This window comes from Morchella importuna, assembly GCF_003444635.1.
Source record: "Morchella importuna strain M04M26 chromosome Unknown Morimp01GS006, whole genome shotgun sequence".
Taxonomy (NCBI): Eukaryota; Fungi; Ascomycota; class Pezizomycetes; order Pezizales; family Morchellaceae; genus Morchella; species Morchella importuna.
In genome coordinates, this window is record NW_025763403.1 from 158,960 (window position 1) to 175,952 (window position 16,993).

Below are 16,993 nucleotides of genomic sequence, written 5' to 3' on the forward strand. Positions count from 1 at the left end.
CAGGTGGTTCGACCCTTTCTATAGTATAATCTCATTCAATTAAAATAAAAACAAAAGAAAAGCAACACTGTGCTCAAGCTCCATTGAAATGCTTTTTTCAGCGTCGTTTCCTCCCATTATAAGCAAACCCCGATTACAACCTTCTAGTAGGTAGTCTGGAACCATTCTAGTACCCCTATACAAAGAAAACAACCCATTGTCGAAAAAAAGTAAAATCCGCTTCACTTCTCTTTCTGACCATCTCTAATCCTTATATGATTGTGAGCTTCACCTCTAATCACCGCGCTAATTCCATTGAAAGCATCGTCAATATGGCGCTTAATAGAGAGTTCCATAGCAAGCCTGATGTTCTCTATTTCGAGCCTCGTTTTTTCTCCCGCATTGTCAATATGGCGCTTAGTAGAGAGTTCCATAGCAAGCCTGACGTTCTCCATTTCGAGCCTTGTTTTTTCTCCCGCATTGTCAATATGGCGCTTAGTAGAGAGTTCCATCTCGAGATTCGATTTTTCACATGCTGCGTTGACGACTTTCTCAATGTGTAAACGCATTTCCTTGTTTGCTTCGACGTCGTAATACATAACTTTGAGAGCTAACTGTAGATATGTTATGTTAGCTGAGTAACTCAGAAAACCACACAGAATCCGCTGGAGAATGTACCGTTCCCAACCCAAGGGTAACTGTTCCCACACCTAAAGTTATGGTGTGCTTTATCCATCCCTCAACTCCTTTGATGCTCCTGCCAATTTGCGCAAGGCGCTTTTAGGGCAAGTTAGCACTTGCCGAGATGGTTGTGACCAAATCGTTACAGTCTCCACAATACTGAGTCTTTCTGCATCGGTGAGGACTTTAATTCCTTGCAGCTTTCCGCTAGCTGCTCCTAACTTTTCACAAGATGCTCCTAAGAGCTCGTCGGTGACTCTCCGCTGCGGATCTGCCGGGTTAGTATATCTAACTGAACCTCCGATGGGGCTTCTAAGATTAAAGACTTGCCTGTGCGGTACTCCAAAACCGGCGAGAATGATGGACGCCGTAACGAGTGCCACTACGGAAAAGCAACTGGCGAGCATGAATGTTGAGAGACATCTCAAGTCAAAATAAATAGTCTGGACGAAATAAACGCCTGTCTTTTTGCTGTCTCCGTCTATCGAATGATGGGGTTTTGGGGTTCGTATGCGAGTCACAAAGAGTCAGGTAAAGACTTAGTAATCAGGTTTTTAGTTGAGAAATATGAAGAAGTCTTCGAGGACTAACACCACACTCCCTTATACCTTCTGATAGATGATACATCGTCTCTCCACCACACTAGCCACATAGACGCCTTTACTTCTACCGGAATACACCCCTCAGCGGGACAACTAAACCTAAGAAGGGAAATATCGTCGTTGTAACTGGCCACTTTACCTCTTGAACCGGTTTTCCTAACCAATCAATATCTGTTCCAGTGAGGGGGGTGTTCCAGTGGAGGGGGAAGTCGTCTAACATATTAAAGTGATACCGGGTTAGATCAAAAGTCGCACCCAGTCTTCTTATCCCTTGGTCTGGTAATGCCGACCCCCTATAATAGAGGAATTAAGTTTGTATGGGAGATCTATTATTTGATAACAGAGATAACAGGATCTGTTAGTAAAGCCATACAAAAGTTTGCTTTTTTTGGGGGGGGGTCAGCATTTTTTGCCAGACGAAGGGATACTCTATATAAGTTTGAATTGAGCACAGTCTGACCTGGCAAGAAACGCCACCCCGGATGCCATCGCTTGAGACAGTGACTAATAGCAGCACTGACAAGACAATGCTTTGTCGCGCGGCTCTCGGTCTCATCCTCTCTGGTTTCTACATTGCGTACACGCGGGTGGACAAAGATGTTCTTTAACGCAATATTTGTTGGGGGATGTGAGGAGCTGTTATCCCTTCGTTTGGTCCCCTAACCCTGCACCCAGCCACCGCCACATTGCCAAGCCTCATCATCTCCCACACACATGCACGAGTGCCCCACACCATCCAGCCCCTCGTTCGCCCGCTGCTACCCCGTACTCGACAAGTATCACCAACAACCACAGCTACTCTTTGCTCGACAAAGATTCGACTTCTCGAGACACAGAATGGATATAACTGCATCGGCGGCGTCTGCGGTTTGAGCGGTTTTGTGCTGCTGGGCGCGCGGGGGAAGGGGTGGAGCCGGGTAGTCGCTGCTAGTGGAGCTGGGGGGCGTAGGTGTTGGATTGATGAGATTCTGCAGCACCCACGATCATGGCGCGGGGTTAAAATCTCAGGTCGACAGGAGAGGGTATACGAGGAGGGAGAAACTAATGCACGATCGAGCAGCAGAACGGTATTCACGAGTGTTAGGATGCTGCCGGAGGAAGTACAGAGTGAGGCGAAGCGCGGGGGTTCTGGTAGTAGGGCACCTAGGGTTACGGTAGATTGCATGTTGGCAGGAAGGCTTTCCCAGGGTGGAGAGTGGGCGCAGTGGTAAGAAAGAGCTGGACCAGAACCGGTATTAGAGCGATGCAGCTCGGGAGGTTTGGGGGGGGGGGGGGGGGATCTGGACGTGGAGGCAGATGGAGGTGGGCTGCAGAAGGAGAAATATGAACAAAGGTACGCAGTATACTAACGTAACAAAGCATCCGTAGGTGTGGTGTAAGCATGGCGGAGCTATCGATTACGGCACGGTACGGGGGAGTCTGAAATGACTCCGCTATGGGGAGTCACCATGTGGGGGGCGGCGAGATGGTCTGTCCCAAGACGCGCGCCCATTGGAATCGCAAGTTTGAGCAACAATTCGGCCTCGAAGGCATGGGCCCGGCTGTCTAGTTTTCCTCTGTTGATTCTTTGGGTGGAGGTATAAGGCTCGTTGTTCTATGCCTTTACTTTCTCTGTCGCGGACAACCAGAGGCATAAAAAACTATGTATCTTCTTAACCTCTCCGCAGATGACAAGACTAGTATCACCATCAACCTTAGGAACACATCCCAAACCAGTACCCGTCACCCTCTCCTTTATTAACTCACAGCAACTGCATGTCTCGAGAACATAACCGGTCTCAAGGGTTCAATTAGCGGTAGTCTTCCGCTCCACATAAACCCCGCGCCCAGTGCCCGAAGATAACAACGATCACGATTACCAAAACGACTCGCCACGCTTGATTAAGATAATGTCCGGCGAAGGGGGTAACAGATGGAGCCTCTCTTGAACTTGTCCCACGGAATTTCATGAACTGGTGGTTTGGATCTTGAGCTTGTTTTGATGCCGGCAGTTTTTCCTGAATGTTTATAATGTCCTATCCAAAAAAAAAAAAAAAATACAATACCGCCAAAGCTCGATCTCCGGTCAGGGATTATGTCTTTAACGATTGGTTGCACGCTATTGATCAGCCTTAGAAGTGACCATTAGTAGTAATTTTGATCTTGCATGCATAACCAATTTTCCAGTTTTGACGATAGCGGCGCCAATCGCGACATCATTTGCAAGGTGTTACAAACCGACAGGGGTGTATGCGGCTCGATGGAATTTCTATCTGGGTGAAGAAGAGACAACCGTCCTTTCTGAACCTATGGCCAATTAGAATGACGGGTGTCAAAATATCACTTATTTCCCCATCGACATACTATGAGCTTAGGCTTGAGCTTGAGCGGTATCGTGTCCGCTTCCAGGAGTTTGAGTCTTTCGAGACGTAATTCTCCGCTCCAACTCAACCTAATCAATAGCTTGAGAAAAAGAAACATCCGAAACACAGCCAATCAAAATCTTGAAAATACACATTTGTGTGTGTGAAGTCATTTCATTTCTAGTTTCTAGGTACAGAATGGTCACATGCAGTATAAGCTATGGCGTAAAGAAACCTAACCCCAAACCTTCTTGAACACGTCCCCATAAGGAAAAAACCCAAGCCAAAAATATATATAGAAGAGCAGATGAAAGCAGAGCAGAACAAAGGAAAGGTTTGTGGGCAGGGCCCCTGTGCCCAATATGGGTCTTTCTTATGAGGCATAGATTGCGGGGATTGGCCCCGTCAGTGAGGGCGAAGAGAATGTGGTGGGTCTCGATGTGAGGGTCGACATGGTCGTTGAGCCAGTGGCGAGGGGCGAGGGGTGGACGCTTCTGGGGTATCCGACCCTTTTAGCTGCTATGAAGGTGCCTAGTGCTATCGTGAGGTTCTGGTCATTCCAGATATCATTTAGTGACGTGACGGATTGGAGCAGTTCGTCCCTATTTGGGGCGAGTGTAGGACAGTGAAGGATGGTGTGTTCTGTTGTCTCTTCTGCTGTATTACAGCGGTCGCACGTTGAGGGGAGGTGGGTAGTCATCCAGGTTGTTTGGGCTTGTAGATAGCTCTTTCCTGATCTGAACTGGTGGATGCGGGCTGCGATGAATTTGTGGAGGTCGTTGAAGGGGAGCGGGGTGATGGAGAGTGGGTGGGGGTAGTACTCTGGGGGTGGGTAGTGTCGTTGCCAGTTGGCGAGGAGTTGTGTTTTAGCGTAGTAGTTCATTCACACCGGAGCGATACCTTCCTCTATCAGGGGGAGGAGGAGTGATCCGAGGAACTCGCTTGGTAGTTTAAAATACACATTACATACTCGGTACTTATATAGAGTACTAATTAGATAGATATATTATAATACAAGCTGTTTCCGGCCTTCAGCTGGTTACAACAATGAAACACTACAACCGTCACCAATACCGATCCGTTACCAATACCGAATCATTACCAATACACAATCATCACGGTTCACCAATACAAAAAAGCAATTCCTACAATCGATTACAATCAATCGTCAGAATTATATAGAAACACACCACAACTACTACCAATACCAAAAAGCAATTCCAACGATAGAAGAAGAAAAAGAATATCTCAAACTCGGGCAATCAAAACCTCTAAAATCCACATTGCCTACTCAGTATACATGTAGCTATATACTTATTAGATATGATAAAAATATGGATAGAGCTGGCATGCACCTTGTTGGGGCAACCTGCTATGTCACCGGGTAATGTACCCCAACAGTTACCTAACTACCCTACTATACATCAGCAAACCCGTAACCTCCGCCAGACGCTCTGGACGCTCCAGGCGCACTGGGCGCTCGGTAGACAAACTGCCTCTCCAGAGAAGCAAGGAACGTTCCTGGCGCCTCCTGGCGCATAGCGTTCCGCCCTGGCGAGCACCAGTTTACCCTGCGCACCCAGGCGCGCACTAGTGCAGCTAGTGCGTCCCGAGAGCAATACGCTCACCCTGACGGGGTGAGCTCGCGCCTGACGCTATCCAGGAGGTGTACTCCTTCCCGGACGCTCTCGCGACGGAATGCTTTTACTCCTGACGCTATCCCGACAGAATGCTCTCTCGCCTGACGCTATCCCGACTAAAGGCTCTCTTGCGTGACTCTCTCCCGACGGAATGCTCTCTCGCCTGACGCTCACGCGACGGAATGCTCTCTCGCCTGAGACTACTACCTATCTCCTGGGCGCTCCTGGAGCTCTCTGACGACTCCTGGGCATATCGCTAATGTTTCTGGAGCACTCCCGACTGCTCCCGCGTTGCCCGACGCACCGCATTTTACCTTTCAGCGCCCTGTTTTTATCAGGCATATTACTGTTTGCTTTAGTAAGCACTGCTTTGCAGAGCATCCAGAACCGTAATTCTATTACTAAATACTAACACTACAAACGTCTAGAAATCGCCAATCGGATATAATACAGGTATATAGGTATCTCCCCAAAGCACTCGCCACTGCTCTCCAAAGCACTCGCCGGTGCGCTATAGATCATCTTCCTCCTCGCCTTCCTCGCGATCCTCCTCTTCATCCCTCCCCTCGCCTTCATCTTCCGCTTCAATGCCCCGAAGTTGAGCGTGAACCACCTCTTCCTGGCCGTTACTGTTGTCGGAACCAGAGATATCCCCTGGAGCACTCGGGGGTGCTCTTCGAGCATTTCGGAATGCTGCAAGATCTGCCGCTAACGCTTCATCGTCCTCGCTGAATCCATCTTCGGGTATCACCTCGATAGTGATGCCCTTCTTCTCTCGTATCTATCAAGGTTAGCCTCCGTATTTAGAAAAGCACCCCACCATTGTAGCATCCATCCTTATAGCACACCTTTTCCCGGAGGTTATCCTTGATCACCTCCAACGTTGCCTCCTGGTTCTGCCTACTCCTCCCCTTCCATGTGTTGCTCATCCTGTTGAACGTTTCTACTCGTATTCAATGTCAGCGTGGAGATACACTATAGCCCTGGGAGCGCCCGTCACTACTCTCAAAGCACTCCCTATAGCTGTAAGGGGATGTGAGAGAATCGGGGATGCTTACTAACAACACTCTCATTCTGTGACTGGAAATGGTCAGGCTTCACGTATGTTCCGGCTGACCATGCCCGAATGCCATGCCAAATAGAAGTCGATATCAGGCAAATAAAGATAGGGGTAATCCGCTCAAGGAACTCGGGGTCTTTTACCCCTCGCATCCTGACCCCATCAAAGTATTTATAGTACAATATGTCGATAATCTCTGGTGCAAGAAACCGTAGACGGTAGGTCTAGTATCTGTTAGCAGCGTTCACGAGTGCTCTCCAAGCATTCCGGGTGTCCGGGTGCTCTCCGAGCATTAACACCCGAGTGCTCTATTAGCACCCCCGGATGCTCTCTGGGGATTGATCATACCTCATAATGCTGCGCAGGACTCAAGAAGCGATCATTCTTCAAAAGATACTCTACTTGAGCAGCCTTCGCCTCAGGACTCGAGAGCTTTCCAAGCCCATAGATGGTCGAATCCGCCAGGCGCCCTTTAACCTCGTGCATCAAGTGCGAACGCACTCGGGAGTGTAGACTTCTGACCTATCGTTGTCAATTATGCTTCCAGAGCACTCGTCAACGTTTCAAGAGCATTCACCTGTTTGATAACAACCTCGTCGAGATCTACCGTACATCCCACCCTGCGACTGGCAGCTGCCCACATGTTTACTACCAGGACCGAAAACCTCGCTGCAGGTGGAAAAGGCTCATGTAGAAGAGTGTGGTCCCCGATTAGCGTGCTGCACTCCTTCTCAATCCTCTGAGCTTGCATTGAGAGAACGTTTGCACTCCTCGAGCTAGGTAATAGGGATCTCTGTGATAGGTTGCTCGCATGAATGTTAACTGTGCTCTCAAAGCGGTCGTCAGTGCTATCGGGAATACTACTAACCTCGCTTTCTGCTATAGGAGCATTTCCTTCCCTAATTGACGACGAAAGCTGTGCAATATCGTAGACTCTTGGTTGCGCTTCTGGTAAATATACCTGAGGGCTTGAGGGAATCCGGGGACTGCTCATAGAGCTCTCGCCAACGCCCTCAAGGGGCGGGGAGGCACGATAAGGGCGGTAAATGGGTGAGGAATCGCCGTACCTCGAACGAATCGAGGAAAGATAGATGTGCCGTGAAGAAGAGCTGTAGTCAATATCGCGAGAATAAACAGGTATAGAAGAAGGCATGGGCTGTGAGGATATCGGATGTGCTCTCTGAGATGCCGAGAATGCTCCCTGAGATGCCGGGGATGATCTTTGAGATGCTTCCTGGCTGGGTGCCGGAGTGGGTTTGTAGGATGCGGTGGGCGCCCACTGGGATGCGTTCTGTCTGGGTGCCAAAGTGGGAGCTACTCTCCGTACTACATTTGCACCCGGACGTGCTCCCCTCTGAAACGTTAGCGTTTTGACCTTAACATTAATGAGTGGGATGGAGTCGAACCTGTACCACATCCACCGACACGTCGGAGGAAGCAATAACCTCCGCTACCGCTCCGGTTGGTCTCCTCCGAGCATTGCCCAGTGCTCTGGCAGTAGTCGGCTGTACTGTACAAGGCCTCTTCCCCGTACTCTAGGATCTCTGCTGGGTAGAAGCTTGAGATTCTTCTTCCACGTCATCCAGATTCTCTTCAGAGCTCTCCTGGGCGTTCTCTGGGGAGTCGTCGTACTCCGAGTGGCTGGTATCGGCGGTTTCCTCCACCTCTTGCACTTCAACGCTGCTAGTATTGCCATCGGGGAGATGGAATTCTACCCTTCTGGGGCTGCTTCTTCCAGTCGATGTGTCGGTAGAACGGAGAAGCCCTTTACGCGCTATTGGGGCGGTGGTCGACTGACTGCTCCGAGTGCTGGTCGATTGACTACTCCGAGTGTTAGTTGACAGTGCGGTCAATGCTCGGAATGGTATTTCAGACCCGTCAGTCTGTGAATCATCATGCTCTTCGGGTGGTACTGGGAGTCGTGGTCGCTTTGTGGAAAGAGGTGTAGAACCTGCGGATCGCTTGTTGACAGGCATTCTGCTTGCTGGCAGGAGTATCCAATGTGCTCTAGGAGCATTCTTCTGCGTGTTTTGATTAGAAATCAACGCTTGGCGACAGAGTTTTCGTCGCCAAGCGAGAAGAATTTTCACCGCTAACCTCCTATGGTATCGATACGCTCCACCGCATCCCGGTCCACTCACCCGCATCCGAGTCATTTCTAATCACTCGTTTTACTGCACTTTCTAAAGCGATAACGAGTGCTCTGAGAGCAATGTAGAAGTTTGAGCCGATTGCAATTCAATTAAGAAGAAATGGAAGAACGTAATCAAATCTAATCTAATCGAATCTAATCTAATATAAGAAAATATAAAACGATGAAACCCATCTATTCATATAATGAGATCTAGACATCAAATAGCACCGAACCAAATCCCAGGAGCACTGACCAGTGCTCAGAAAACAATACATACCGCTATTCAGAGGTAAGCGATCGTTGAGCAGAAAGAGAGACGAGAGATTATACCAAAGAAGAGTAATGATGCCAATAGCACTCGCAAGTGCTCAGAAAACAATACACACCCCTATCCAGAGGTAAGCATTCGTTGAGCAGAAAGACAGACGCGAGATTATACCAAAGAAAACTAATGATGCCCGCCATCACCACCACCGCCGCCACCACCACCACCACCACCACCGCCCGGAGGTCCGCCCGGAGGAGGATTACCACCGCCCCGAGGTCCGCCCGGAGGAGGATTACCACCACCACCGCCACCGCCTCCACCACCACCACCGCCTCCACCACCACCACGGCCTCCACCACCGCCTCCACCACCAGCAGCCGCGAGTGCGTCAGCAGCTCTCTTGGCTGCTATCCCGGCAGGCGTCCAGATTACTCCCTGTACAAAGTTCGGGTCAGCAACCCCAACACCCAAAGGATATTTCCTCAGGTATTTGGGGTCTAAGTCGTCGATAGCATCCTGCTGTCTATCTCGACGTCTAACAAGAGTCTGGATTAGCCTTTGATTACTGGCATCAGTTCTGGGTAAATATACCCTCAGTCCTTTAGCATTGATGCGGTGGCTTCCCTCCTCGTAATCAGAGTCCTCTGCAGGAATATCGATCATGGTATAATCGTCTTCTTCGATATGAGGGAATGCCCGGTTCAGCGGGGGTGATTCAGCGCCACCCAAATTAGCACCCGCGCCTGCTCTGTGGAGCACCGCCAGTATTCTCCTAGGCCTGCCAACGCTATTCTTCAACCAACCTTCGACCTCTTCCGAATCAGTGATTTGGACCTCCATTGGCCGAACAGGTGGATTGGATGCCGGTGGAACGTTATCCAGTGCTCCCCAGATACTCCTGATTGCTCTGCCGGATGCGGTGTGCTTCAGGATCAAATTGCAGAGCTCTGGAAACGTTATCTTTGTCAGAATTCCAATGAACGAAGGCTCATTTTGTGGATCGTTCCAGTCATAGGTAGGAGGCGGGACTACGTTGAAGAATGCTCCTAGAGCATCGGGGTCTACCACCGTGACCATTATGGAAGGTCTATCGAGATCTGCGGACACTGGATCCCGTTTACGCTTCCTAGAGCGTTGGGCGGGCTGTCCACCGTCGTCATCATCATCAATATCGCCGGCAGCTTCTCTGTACTCGCGATTTCCCTGCCCTCTCGATAGCTTTTCCTTCTGTCCAACATCACCAATCAGCCACTTCAAAGCGCCCGCGAGTGCTCTACGGGCTTCGGAATCGACTCCTGTCCAAATAGGCAGGAAAGCGCGGAGGGCGCGTAAGTTCATCAAATACAGGCATAGAGCATCGAACGCTGCTGCCCCGGAAACGGTTTTATTAACCCAACCGACGTTCTGCATCTGCGCTTTGAGGCTGTTGCGGATGTTAGTGTACACTTTAGGTAGGTTGAGCAAATCTAAAGTCATTTTTGCTTTATTCGCCTGAGTCATTCTGAATTGACCTTGAGCGGTGGGAGATGCTTCCGGAGCACCCGTGTATGCTACCTGAGCACCCGGGGGTGTTTCTGGGGCACGGGCTCTGCTGCTTCGTCTCTGCTCTACCGATGAAGGAGTGTCTAATGCTCTGGAGGGGCCAGCAACTGAACTCTGTATTGGTAGCCGGCGAGGGGGTTGGGTTGCTGTCTTTGGTGCTCTCTGTGAAGCACTGACGGTTGCTGCTGGAGCAGTGGAACGAACTGGAAGCACGGCTCTACGGACAGGGGCTGGTGGTGGTGGCGGTGAGCTGCCGAGTTCTGGGGAATCACTGGGGACTCGTAAAAGTGCCCGTCTTCTTCTTCTTCGGGGTGCCGGGCTTGCTGCCGGGCTTGCTGCTGGGCTTGCTGCTGGGCTTGCTGCTGGGCTTGCTGATGGGCCTGCTGGGCTTGCTGCTGGGCGTGTTGCTGAGCGTGCTGCTGGGCGTGCTGCTGGGCCTACTGGGCCTGCTGCTGGGCGTGTTGCTTGGCGCTTTGCTGAGTGTGTTGCTGGGCCTGCTGCTGAGCCTTCGCCGTTGGAGTCAGAATCAGATTGCAATGATATCCACTGCTTTGGGAAGAGTCCTTCAGCGTTTTTAGGGCTCTGGCTGAGGGGGGCAACGCTAGGAGGCGCTTGCGAGTGCTGAGGGGGAGGTGGTGGGAGCTGCGGGGGAGGTGGTGTGAGCTGCGGGGGACTTGAAAGCACTGGCGAGTGCTCCGAGGATGTCTCTGCTATCTCTTCCGGGATAGCCTTCAGAGTTTTCCGCGACTTTCGACGTGAGGAACGGGAAGATTTATGCTTCTTGTGTTTTCGGCGGGAGCGTTTGTAGCTACTACTGCTACTGCTGCTACTACTGCCACTATTATCAGTACTGGTTTCGTCTGAATCTTGATCTCGATGGCGCCTCTTTCGACTTTTGTGAGGTTTTTCGATATTCTGTGAGCGCTTGGGAGTGCTCTGAGAGGAGTTTGGAGTCTATTGTAAATGTGTGATGAATATGGTTCAGAAAGCAATCGGGTTAAGGAAGATATACCATCTTATATATGATTGCAAAGTGTATAGCTTGAAAGCTTGAACTTGGAACGAAACTTGAAAGCTTGAACTTGAAACGAGACTTGAATGCGCTTTCAAGAGGTAATCTTGAAAGCTTAGATAGCAGAGCGCTTGAAGTGATAGGTAGTGCTGGACTTGAAATTCAAGATGGTTAGGAATATCTCACGAACTGGAAGGAGGAGAAGGGTGCTCTTATACCGAGTACAATCAGCTTTACCAGGCTCATCATCGTCCTTCCTAGAGCACCACCATATGCTATACGAGCACTCGGGATTGCTATAGGAGCACTCGAGGGTGCTGTACGAGCACCCTCGGGTGCTCCTACCGTGCTGAATGTTTGCTCCCATACATGACGTAGATGAATGCTCTAGTCGCACTCGAAAATTCTCTGGTGGTTTGATTCAATTTGAAATGACGTAGATGAATGCTCTAGGCGTACTCGAGGATGCTCTGATGGTAGCATCGATAGTGGTGTCGGCAGCATTCCGGTGTTGGGTTGGTGTTTGTGTTCTTGTTGGTATCGGTTCTCTGTGCGCTAGGAAGCTGAGTCGGAGAGAATCTATCCTTTGAGATCGTAGTCGATATTGGTGTTGAATTTGGCGCTGAGAATAGTCTCTCGATCTGAATAGCATCCGCGAGTGCTCACACAGAGTGTGCGAGTGCTCAGAGGGTAGAACGTAGCATCGCTGGCGGCCTGATTGTGGTGATTGTTGTTTCTTCCTGTTGTATTTGTGTTGGGGTTTGTGTTTGCATTATTCGGTTGGATATGTATGACGTCAAAATCTGCCTCGCTATGGTGGAGGTGCGAGCGCAAGGCTCACAATCATTTGGCGAGCGCTCTGTAGCGAGCACTCGGCATGGGGTGACAAATCGCTTGTAGAGCACTCTGCACAACCGCTTGGCAGCGAGAGCCTCATGTGGTGACTAATTGCTATTAGAGCACTCTGCACCACCTGCAGGAAAGAGCCTCCTCAGCCTTGGCAGACTGCAAATTCTCGAATTCAATGAAATCATCTTGCCCTTTTTGCAGCAAGAAGTACAGCTCCTCCGCCAACTTTGACAGACATCTTCGAACGATCCATTCTCTGGAAGCAGATGAATGGTTGGGAAACCAATATTCGCTCCTGGAGCACGATCAACCTGCGGAGACTCCCGATGACACTGATGAAAGCCCAGAGAGCATTCCCGACTGCGATTCAGACACGCATTATGCTTCGGAGTCGGATAGTTTTGACCAAGATTCCGGTAACAATTCGGACCTAGAATCTGAATCATATTTCGTGATGGAAGAGGCAGACGGCGATTTAAATGGACATAAGGCATCTACAACAGTTTATGAGGGTGCTGGGGAACCACTTTACCGCTCGGAGGACTACGACGAATGCTCACAGAGCCTTCTCCGTTACCCATGGCACCCATTCAGGTCAGCATACGAGTTCAGAATGGCAAGGTATTTCGTACTGTCCAAAGCCTCCCAGGGAAACATCGACAGCTTCTTTCTACACGCTCCGCCAAGCAGTGACGAGTGCTCCTACAGCACTGGGCGAGGTTTTATCAAGAGGCTGGAGGAAATGAACGACATATTGGGAAAGTCGAGCTGGAATCATTCGGAGGTGGATATTGGGGGGGAGAAGATCTCTTACTACTACCGGGATCCAATGGTAGTCGTCCGATATCTTTTGGGGCAATGTGCCTTCCGGGAGTCATTGGTGTACTCGCCGGTGGTGGAGCATAATGAATTCGGCGAGCGAATGTACGGGGAAATGCATACAGTAGATTGGTGGTGGGAGATACAGGTCTGTAGGCCTCGCCCTCTCAACTTGAACTCCGAGTACTCCAGGAGATGTCGCTAATGCTTTCTCGATAGAATACGTCACCGGAGGGGTCCACTGTCGTACCAATTATCTGCGCGTCGGATGGCACACATCTGACAAATTTTAGCGGGGACAAGAAAGCCTGGCCAATCTATCTTACCATCGGGAACATCAAGTCGTCGGTGCGCAACAAGCCCACAGGGCATTCATTCATTCCCCTAGGGCTTCTACCTGTGCCACCGAAGCTCGGGAAGAATACAACACTCGCTAACTCCGTTTTACGACGTCAGAGTCAAATGGCGCTGCACCGCACTCTTGGGGAGATCTTTCAAAGCATTCGCGAGTGCTCTCAGGAGGGCGAGTTAATCAAATGCGCCGATGGCTACGAACGACTATGCTTTCCGGTGCTCTCGGGCTGGATCGCTGACCAACCCGAGCATTCAAACTTGCAAAACATTAGCACTAGTGCTTGCCCAAGATGCGAGGTGGAGTTTCACAATCTTGGGAGCACTCGTCGAAGCTCTATGCGCGGTCACGAGGACTACAGGGAGAGAGTACAGAAATTTAGCGAGAATCCGGGCAACCTGGAACCGGTAGAATACCTTGTTGCGAGATCGGTCAAAACACTCTTCAATGCTTTCTGGGGTATGCCGAGGGTTAATCCGTACGATCTCAATAAACCGGACATATTGCACAATATCGACTTGGGGATGTTGAAGCACATGATGGAGTGGATTCAGGGCTTCTTGAAGAAGCATCACCGATTGAAGGAGTTCGACAGCGCTTGGGCTTCGATTGCGCCTTACCCTGGGCTGGCAGTACCAAACAAAGCATATCGTTCTACCAACCAATGGCAAGGGAAAGAGATGCGCAATCTGGGGCGGGTCGTTCTGGGAGCACTCGCGGCTGCTCTGAGAAACCCGGGAGTGGCTGCCAGGAGCGACTTCGCAAAAGCGTTGAAATGTGTTCGAAGCCTAATAGACTTCCACTTAATGGCGCAATATGGGAGTCATACAACGAGCACACTGAACTATATGGAGAACTATCTCGAGGATTTCCATAAACACAAGGATATCTTTTTAGAATTCAGGGTGTACAAGAAAACGTTAAAGGATGCGAGAGATCGAACGAAAGCAGTAACTAGCTCCCAGAGCACCCAGCAACGCTCCCAGAGCACCCAACGAGGCTTGGAGGAGATCCGGGAGATTCGGGAAAGATCGCACTTCAACTTCATCAAATTGCACGTCTTAATGCACTACCGGGAGCACGTTGAGCGCTTTGGGAGCATTCCTCAATACTCCACGGACGTCAGTGAGCTTGCCAATGTACGGCAGGTAAAAGAAGCTTACAGAGCGTCCAACAAGGTTGATGCTGCGACGCAGATACTGGACTATGGAGGGAGGCGATTGGCGTTAGAGATCCGAATTCTAAATCTGAAAGATATCGTCGGAGGTCCTGAGAGCACTGACGACATCCTCTGGAGCCATCGGGATTACCTCAAGGAGTTGCTCGACGTTTTCAAAATCGAGGACCGCAGGAAAACGCCGAATGAACGCTCAATAGTAGAAAGCGGACTGCCCCTGAAGCGTCTTTGCAATCCCTCCTCGAAATCGGAAAGACTTTTCAACGTGGCAGATGGACTGCAAATGAGCCATATCACGCTGTATCGCCTGATAAAGGAGTATACTGAGGATGCGGGATGCTCTCAGAGCTTTGCCAGAAGCTCTGAGAGCATTTTGGAGCGTCGAGTGGAGGTTTTCACATGCTTGCAAGTTCCGATACCAATATTCCAAAGACCTGACGTATACGAGGTTCACAACATCAGGTGTACAGGAACATTATCTTTTAGGAAGGGGAAAATAAGAAAGGATTGGGCATGGGTATCGGTAGGTTCCTCAGAGCAGTGGGGAGTGTTTCGGGGACGCTTACCAGGACGAGTGGAGGCTCTGTTCAAGGTACGGGATAGCACAGGGCGCGCACATAGACTATGTGTAGTTGAGCTGCTTGAGGCGAAGGATCGTGGTATCGCTGATAGCTCACATGGGCTGCTGAAAGTCTGTAGGAGGAGGAGGAAGAGGATGTGGGTCGTGAATATTCGGAGTATATTAGGAATGTCCCATTTGTTCGAGGTGGATGCTGGCAATTGGCTGGTAAATACTAGGATAGATTTGCGTACGTGGAATGAATTCAGTTGAATGCTGTAAAGCATTCCCGAGTGCTATGCAGTGATATGAGAGGATTACCGAGTGCTATCCAGTGATATGAGAGGAATACCGAGTGCTATCCAGTGATATAAGAGGAATACCGGGTGCTATTCAGTGAATGCTCTGAGGGCAGTGGCGGGTGCTCTACGAGTGGAATGTTAGACCCAATTGGACTCTCTAATTCAAAATTCGTGTCGTTCTGCTAAGCATGCGGATTGGAAGAGGGAGGTAAGTTTCGGCCGCTCAGTATCTGAGTCTGGCTATCCTGCAAGCTCGCCCCAGGAGGACGCGGTAGGCAGGCATTGGTCTTCCGACCAGTAAAGTCATCCTGCACCTTTTTCCAGTCCATGTTGCTGCTTAGGCATGGACATTGAGCTTTTCAGACGAGCCGTACCATGGCCTCAACCTCAAGGCTTATGCCTTTCACGAATCAACAGATACATACACGTTCATCAAAGGTTTGGTAGCCATCTCCAGTATACACGACAGTGCTCGTATCAGTATTCCGCGACTGACCGTTCAGCGGCGTGAAGAATACCCACGTGAGATATTGTTTGAGAGACTGGCGATGCCTACCTTGCCTTTGAAGAAAGCGTATCGATTCATATGGGTCTAAGTAGGGGATGTCCCACCTTGAATAGTATTATCAAAGATGTTTTGGTAGCTCTACGAGCATTGGTCAGTGCTCTCCAGACGTGGGCTTAGCAGTGCCTGGAAAACCATGTTGACGAAGACTGTCTTGGCGTGAGCGATATGCTCCGGCGGTGTCTGGCGAGCAGCTCGGTGAGAATGCTCTCCTGGCGCAGATAGCACTGATGAGTGCTGTCAGGGCGCTGACGCTGTCTCCTGGCGACCCCCGACGTGTCCGTGATTCGTTGACAGTCACTGGGCGGAGACTCATTCGTTGATCGTTATCCAGACGCAGGAGGCATACCCCAGGCATGTCATGGCGGGGAGAGCATTGCCGGGTGCTCTTAGGACGTGCACCACATTGCCTGGACGTTCCTGACGCGTGAAGGTGCGCAATGCGCCTAGAGAAGATTGCGGAGAGAGCATTGCTGGGTGCTCTGGAGATGTAGGTGATATCGCTAGGAGCACTCTGTAGACAGCAGCATTAGCGAGCGTAAAAAAAAAGCTCATTAGGAGGACTATTCGGTACTGCTTGGAGCGAGTGCTCTGTTTGGAGCGAGTACTCTGCTTGGGCGAATGTTCTGCTAGGAGCGAGTGCTTTGGCGGAGGGCTCTGCTTGTGGCAAGAGCTCTGCATGAAGCGAGTGCTCTGCTTGGAGCGAGTCTCTGGCGGAGTATATAGACGATTATGCGCCCTGGTGCTGCCAGAGAGGGAAAATAGTGCTCAGGAGGCGTCGGGCGCGGGAATGTATCGTCTGGCACGAGCATTATGCTCTAGTGACGCCTGGCGCGGGAGCTCTACCCTGGCGACGCCTGGCGTTCTTGGCACCCAGGGCGTAGGCTCTGCGCCCGAGGAATCCCAGAGTTTGCTGATGTACATATAGTAATAAGTATATAATTATAACCTGCGTATGCAATGTGCTTTTATAGTCTTCTGATTGGTTCATTGAGAGCTGTTTTGGTTTCATTTGAAATATGTTGTGTTGGATATTAATATAGGGTATTGTGTTTAGTGTTGTTAGAGTGTTAATAAGGTTTCTACTGGTTCTGGGAATCGGTTAGTAGT

General features: G+C 50.2%; 7 protein-coding genes across 7 annotated transcripts; 2 read left to right on the plus strand and 5 right to left on the minus strand.

Moving 5' to 3' along the window:
* Nucleotides 1-221: 221 nt before the first annotated feature.
* LAJ45_02956 (uncharacterized protein) lies at nucleotides 222-1,067 on the minus strand (the record flags this gene model as incomplete). Its single annotated transcript, XM_046112547.1, has 3 exons — nucleotides 222-593; nucleotides 658-756; nucleotides 807-1,067. 3 exons carry the CDS (start codon nucleotides 1,065-1,067, stop codon nucleotides 222-224), a joined length of 732 nt encoding a protein of 243 aa, XP_045974036.1.
* A 722-nt stretch (nucleotides 1,068-1,789) lies between these two features.
* LAJ45_02957 (uncharacterized protein) lies at nucleotides 1,790-2,685 on the plus strand (the record flags this gene model as incomplete). The annotated part of the gene is made up of 3 exons (XM_046112548.1): nucleotides 1,790-1,826; nucleotides 1,938-2,469; nucleotides 2,622-2,685. The coding sequence occupies 3 exons, from the start codon at nucleotides 1,790-1,792 to the stop codon at nucleotides 2,683-2,685; spliced, it is 633 nt and encodes a 210-aa protein (XP_045974037.1).
* A 1,292-nt stretch (nucleotides 2,686-3,977) lies between these two features.
* On the minus strand, nucleotides 3,978-4,487 carry LAJ45_02958 (uncharacterized protein; the record flags this gene model as incomplete). The annotated part of the gene is made up of 1 exon (XM_046112549.1): nucleotides 3,978-4,487. One exon carries the CDS (start codon nucleotides 4,485-4,487, stop codon nucleotides 3,978-3,980), a length of 510 nt encoding a protein of 169 aa, XP_045974038.1.
* A 1,268-nt stretch (nucleotides 4,488-5,755) lies between these two features.
* On the minus strand, nucleotides 5,756-6,173 carry LAJ45_02959 (uncharacterized protein; the record flags this gene model as incomplete). The annotated part of the gene is made up of 2 exons (XM_046112550.1): nucleotides 5,756-6,013; nucleotides 6,065-6,067. 2 exons carry the CDS (start codon nucleotides 6,065-6,067, stop codon nucleotides 5,756-5,758), a joined length of 261 nt encoding a protein of 86 aa, XP_045974039.1.
* A 1,666-nt stretch (nucleotides 6,174-7,839) lies between these two features.
* Nucleotides 7,840-8,280, minus strand: LAJ45_02960 (uncharacterized protein; the record flags this gene model as incomplete). The annotated part of the gene is made up of 1 exon (XM_046112551.1): nucleotides 7,840-8,280. The coding sequence occupies one exon, from the start codon at nucleotides 8,278-8,280 to the stop codon at nucleotides 7,840-7,842; it is 441 nt and encodes a 146-aa protein (XP_045974040.1).
* A 606-nt stretch (nucleotides 8,281-8,886) lies between these two features.
* Nucleotides 8,887-10,182, minus strand: LAJ45_02961 (uncharacterized protein; the record flags this gene model as incomplete). Its single annotated transcript, XM_046112552.1, has 1 exon — nucleotides 8,887-10,182. One exon carries the CDS (start codon nucleotides 10,180-10,182, stop codon nucleotides 8,887-8,889), a length of 1,296 nt encoding a protein of 431 aa, XP_045974041.1.
* Nucleotides 10,183-13,618: 3,436 nt separating this feature from the next.
* Nucleotides 13,619-15,289, plus strand: LAJ45_02962 (uncharacterized protein; the record flags this gene model as incomplete). The annotated part of the gene is made up of 1 exon (XM_046112553.1): nucleotides 13,619-15,289. The coding sequence occupies one exon, from the start codon at nucleotides 13,619-13,621 to the stop codon at nucleotides 15,287-15,289; it is 1,671 nt and encodes a 556-aa protein (XP_045974042.1).
* Between the last annotated feature and the right edge of the window lie 1,704 nt (nucleotides 15,290-16,993).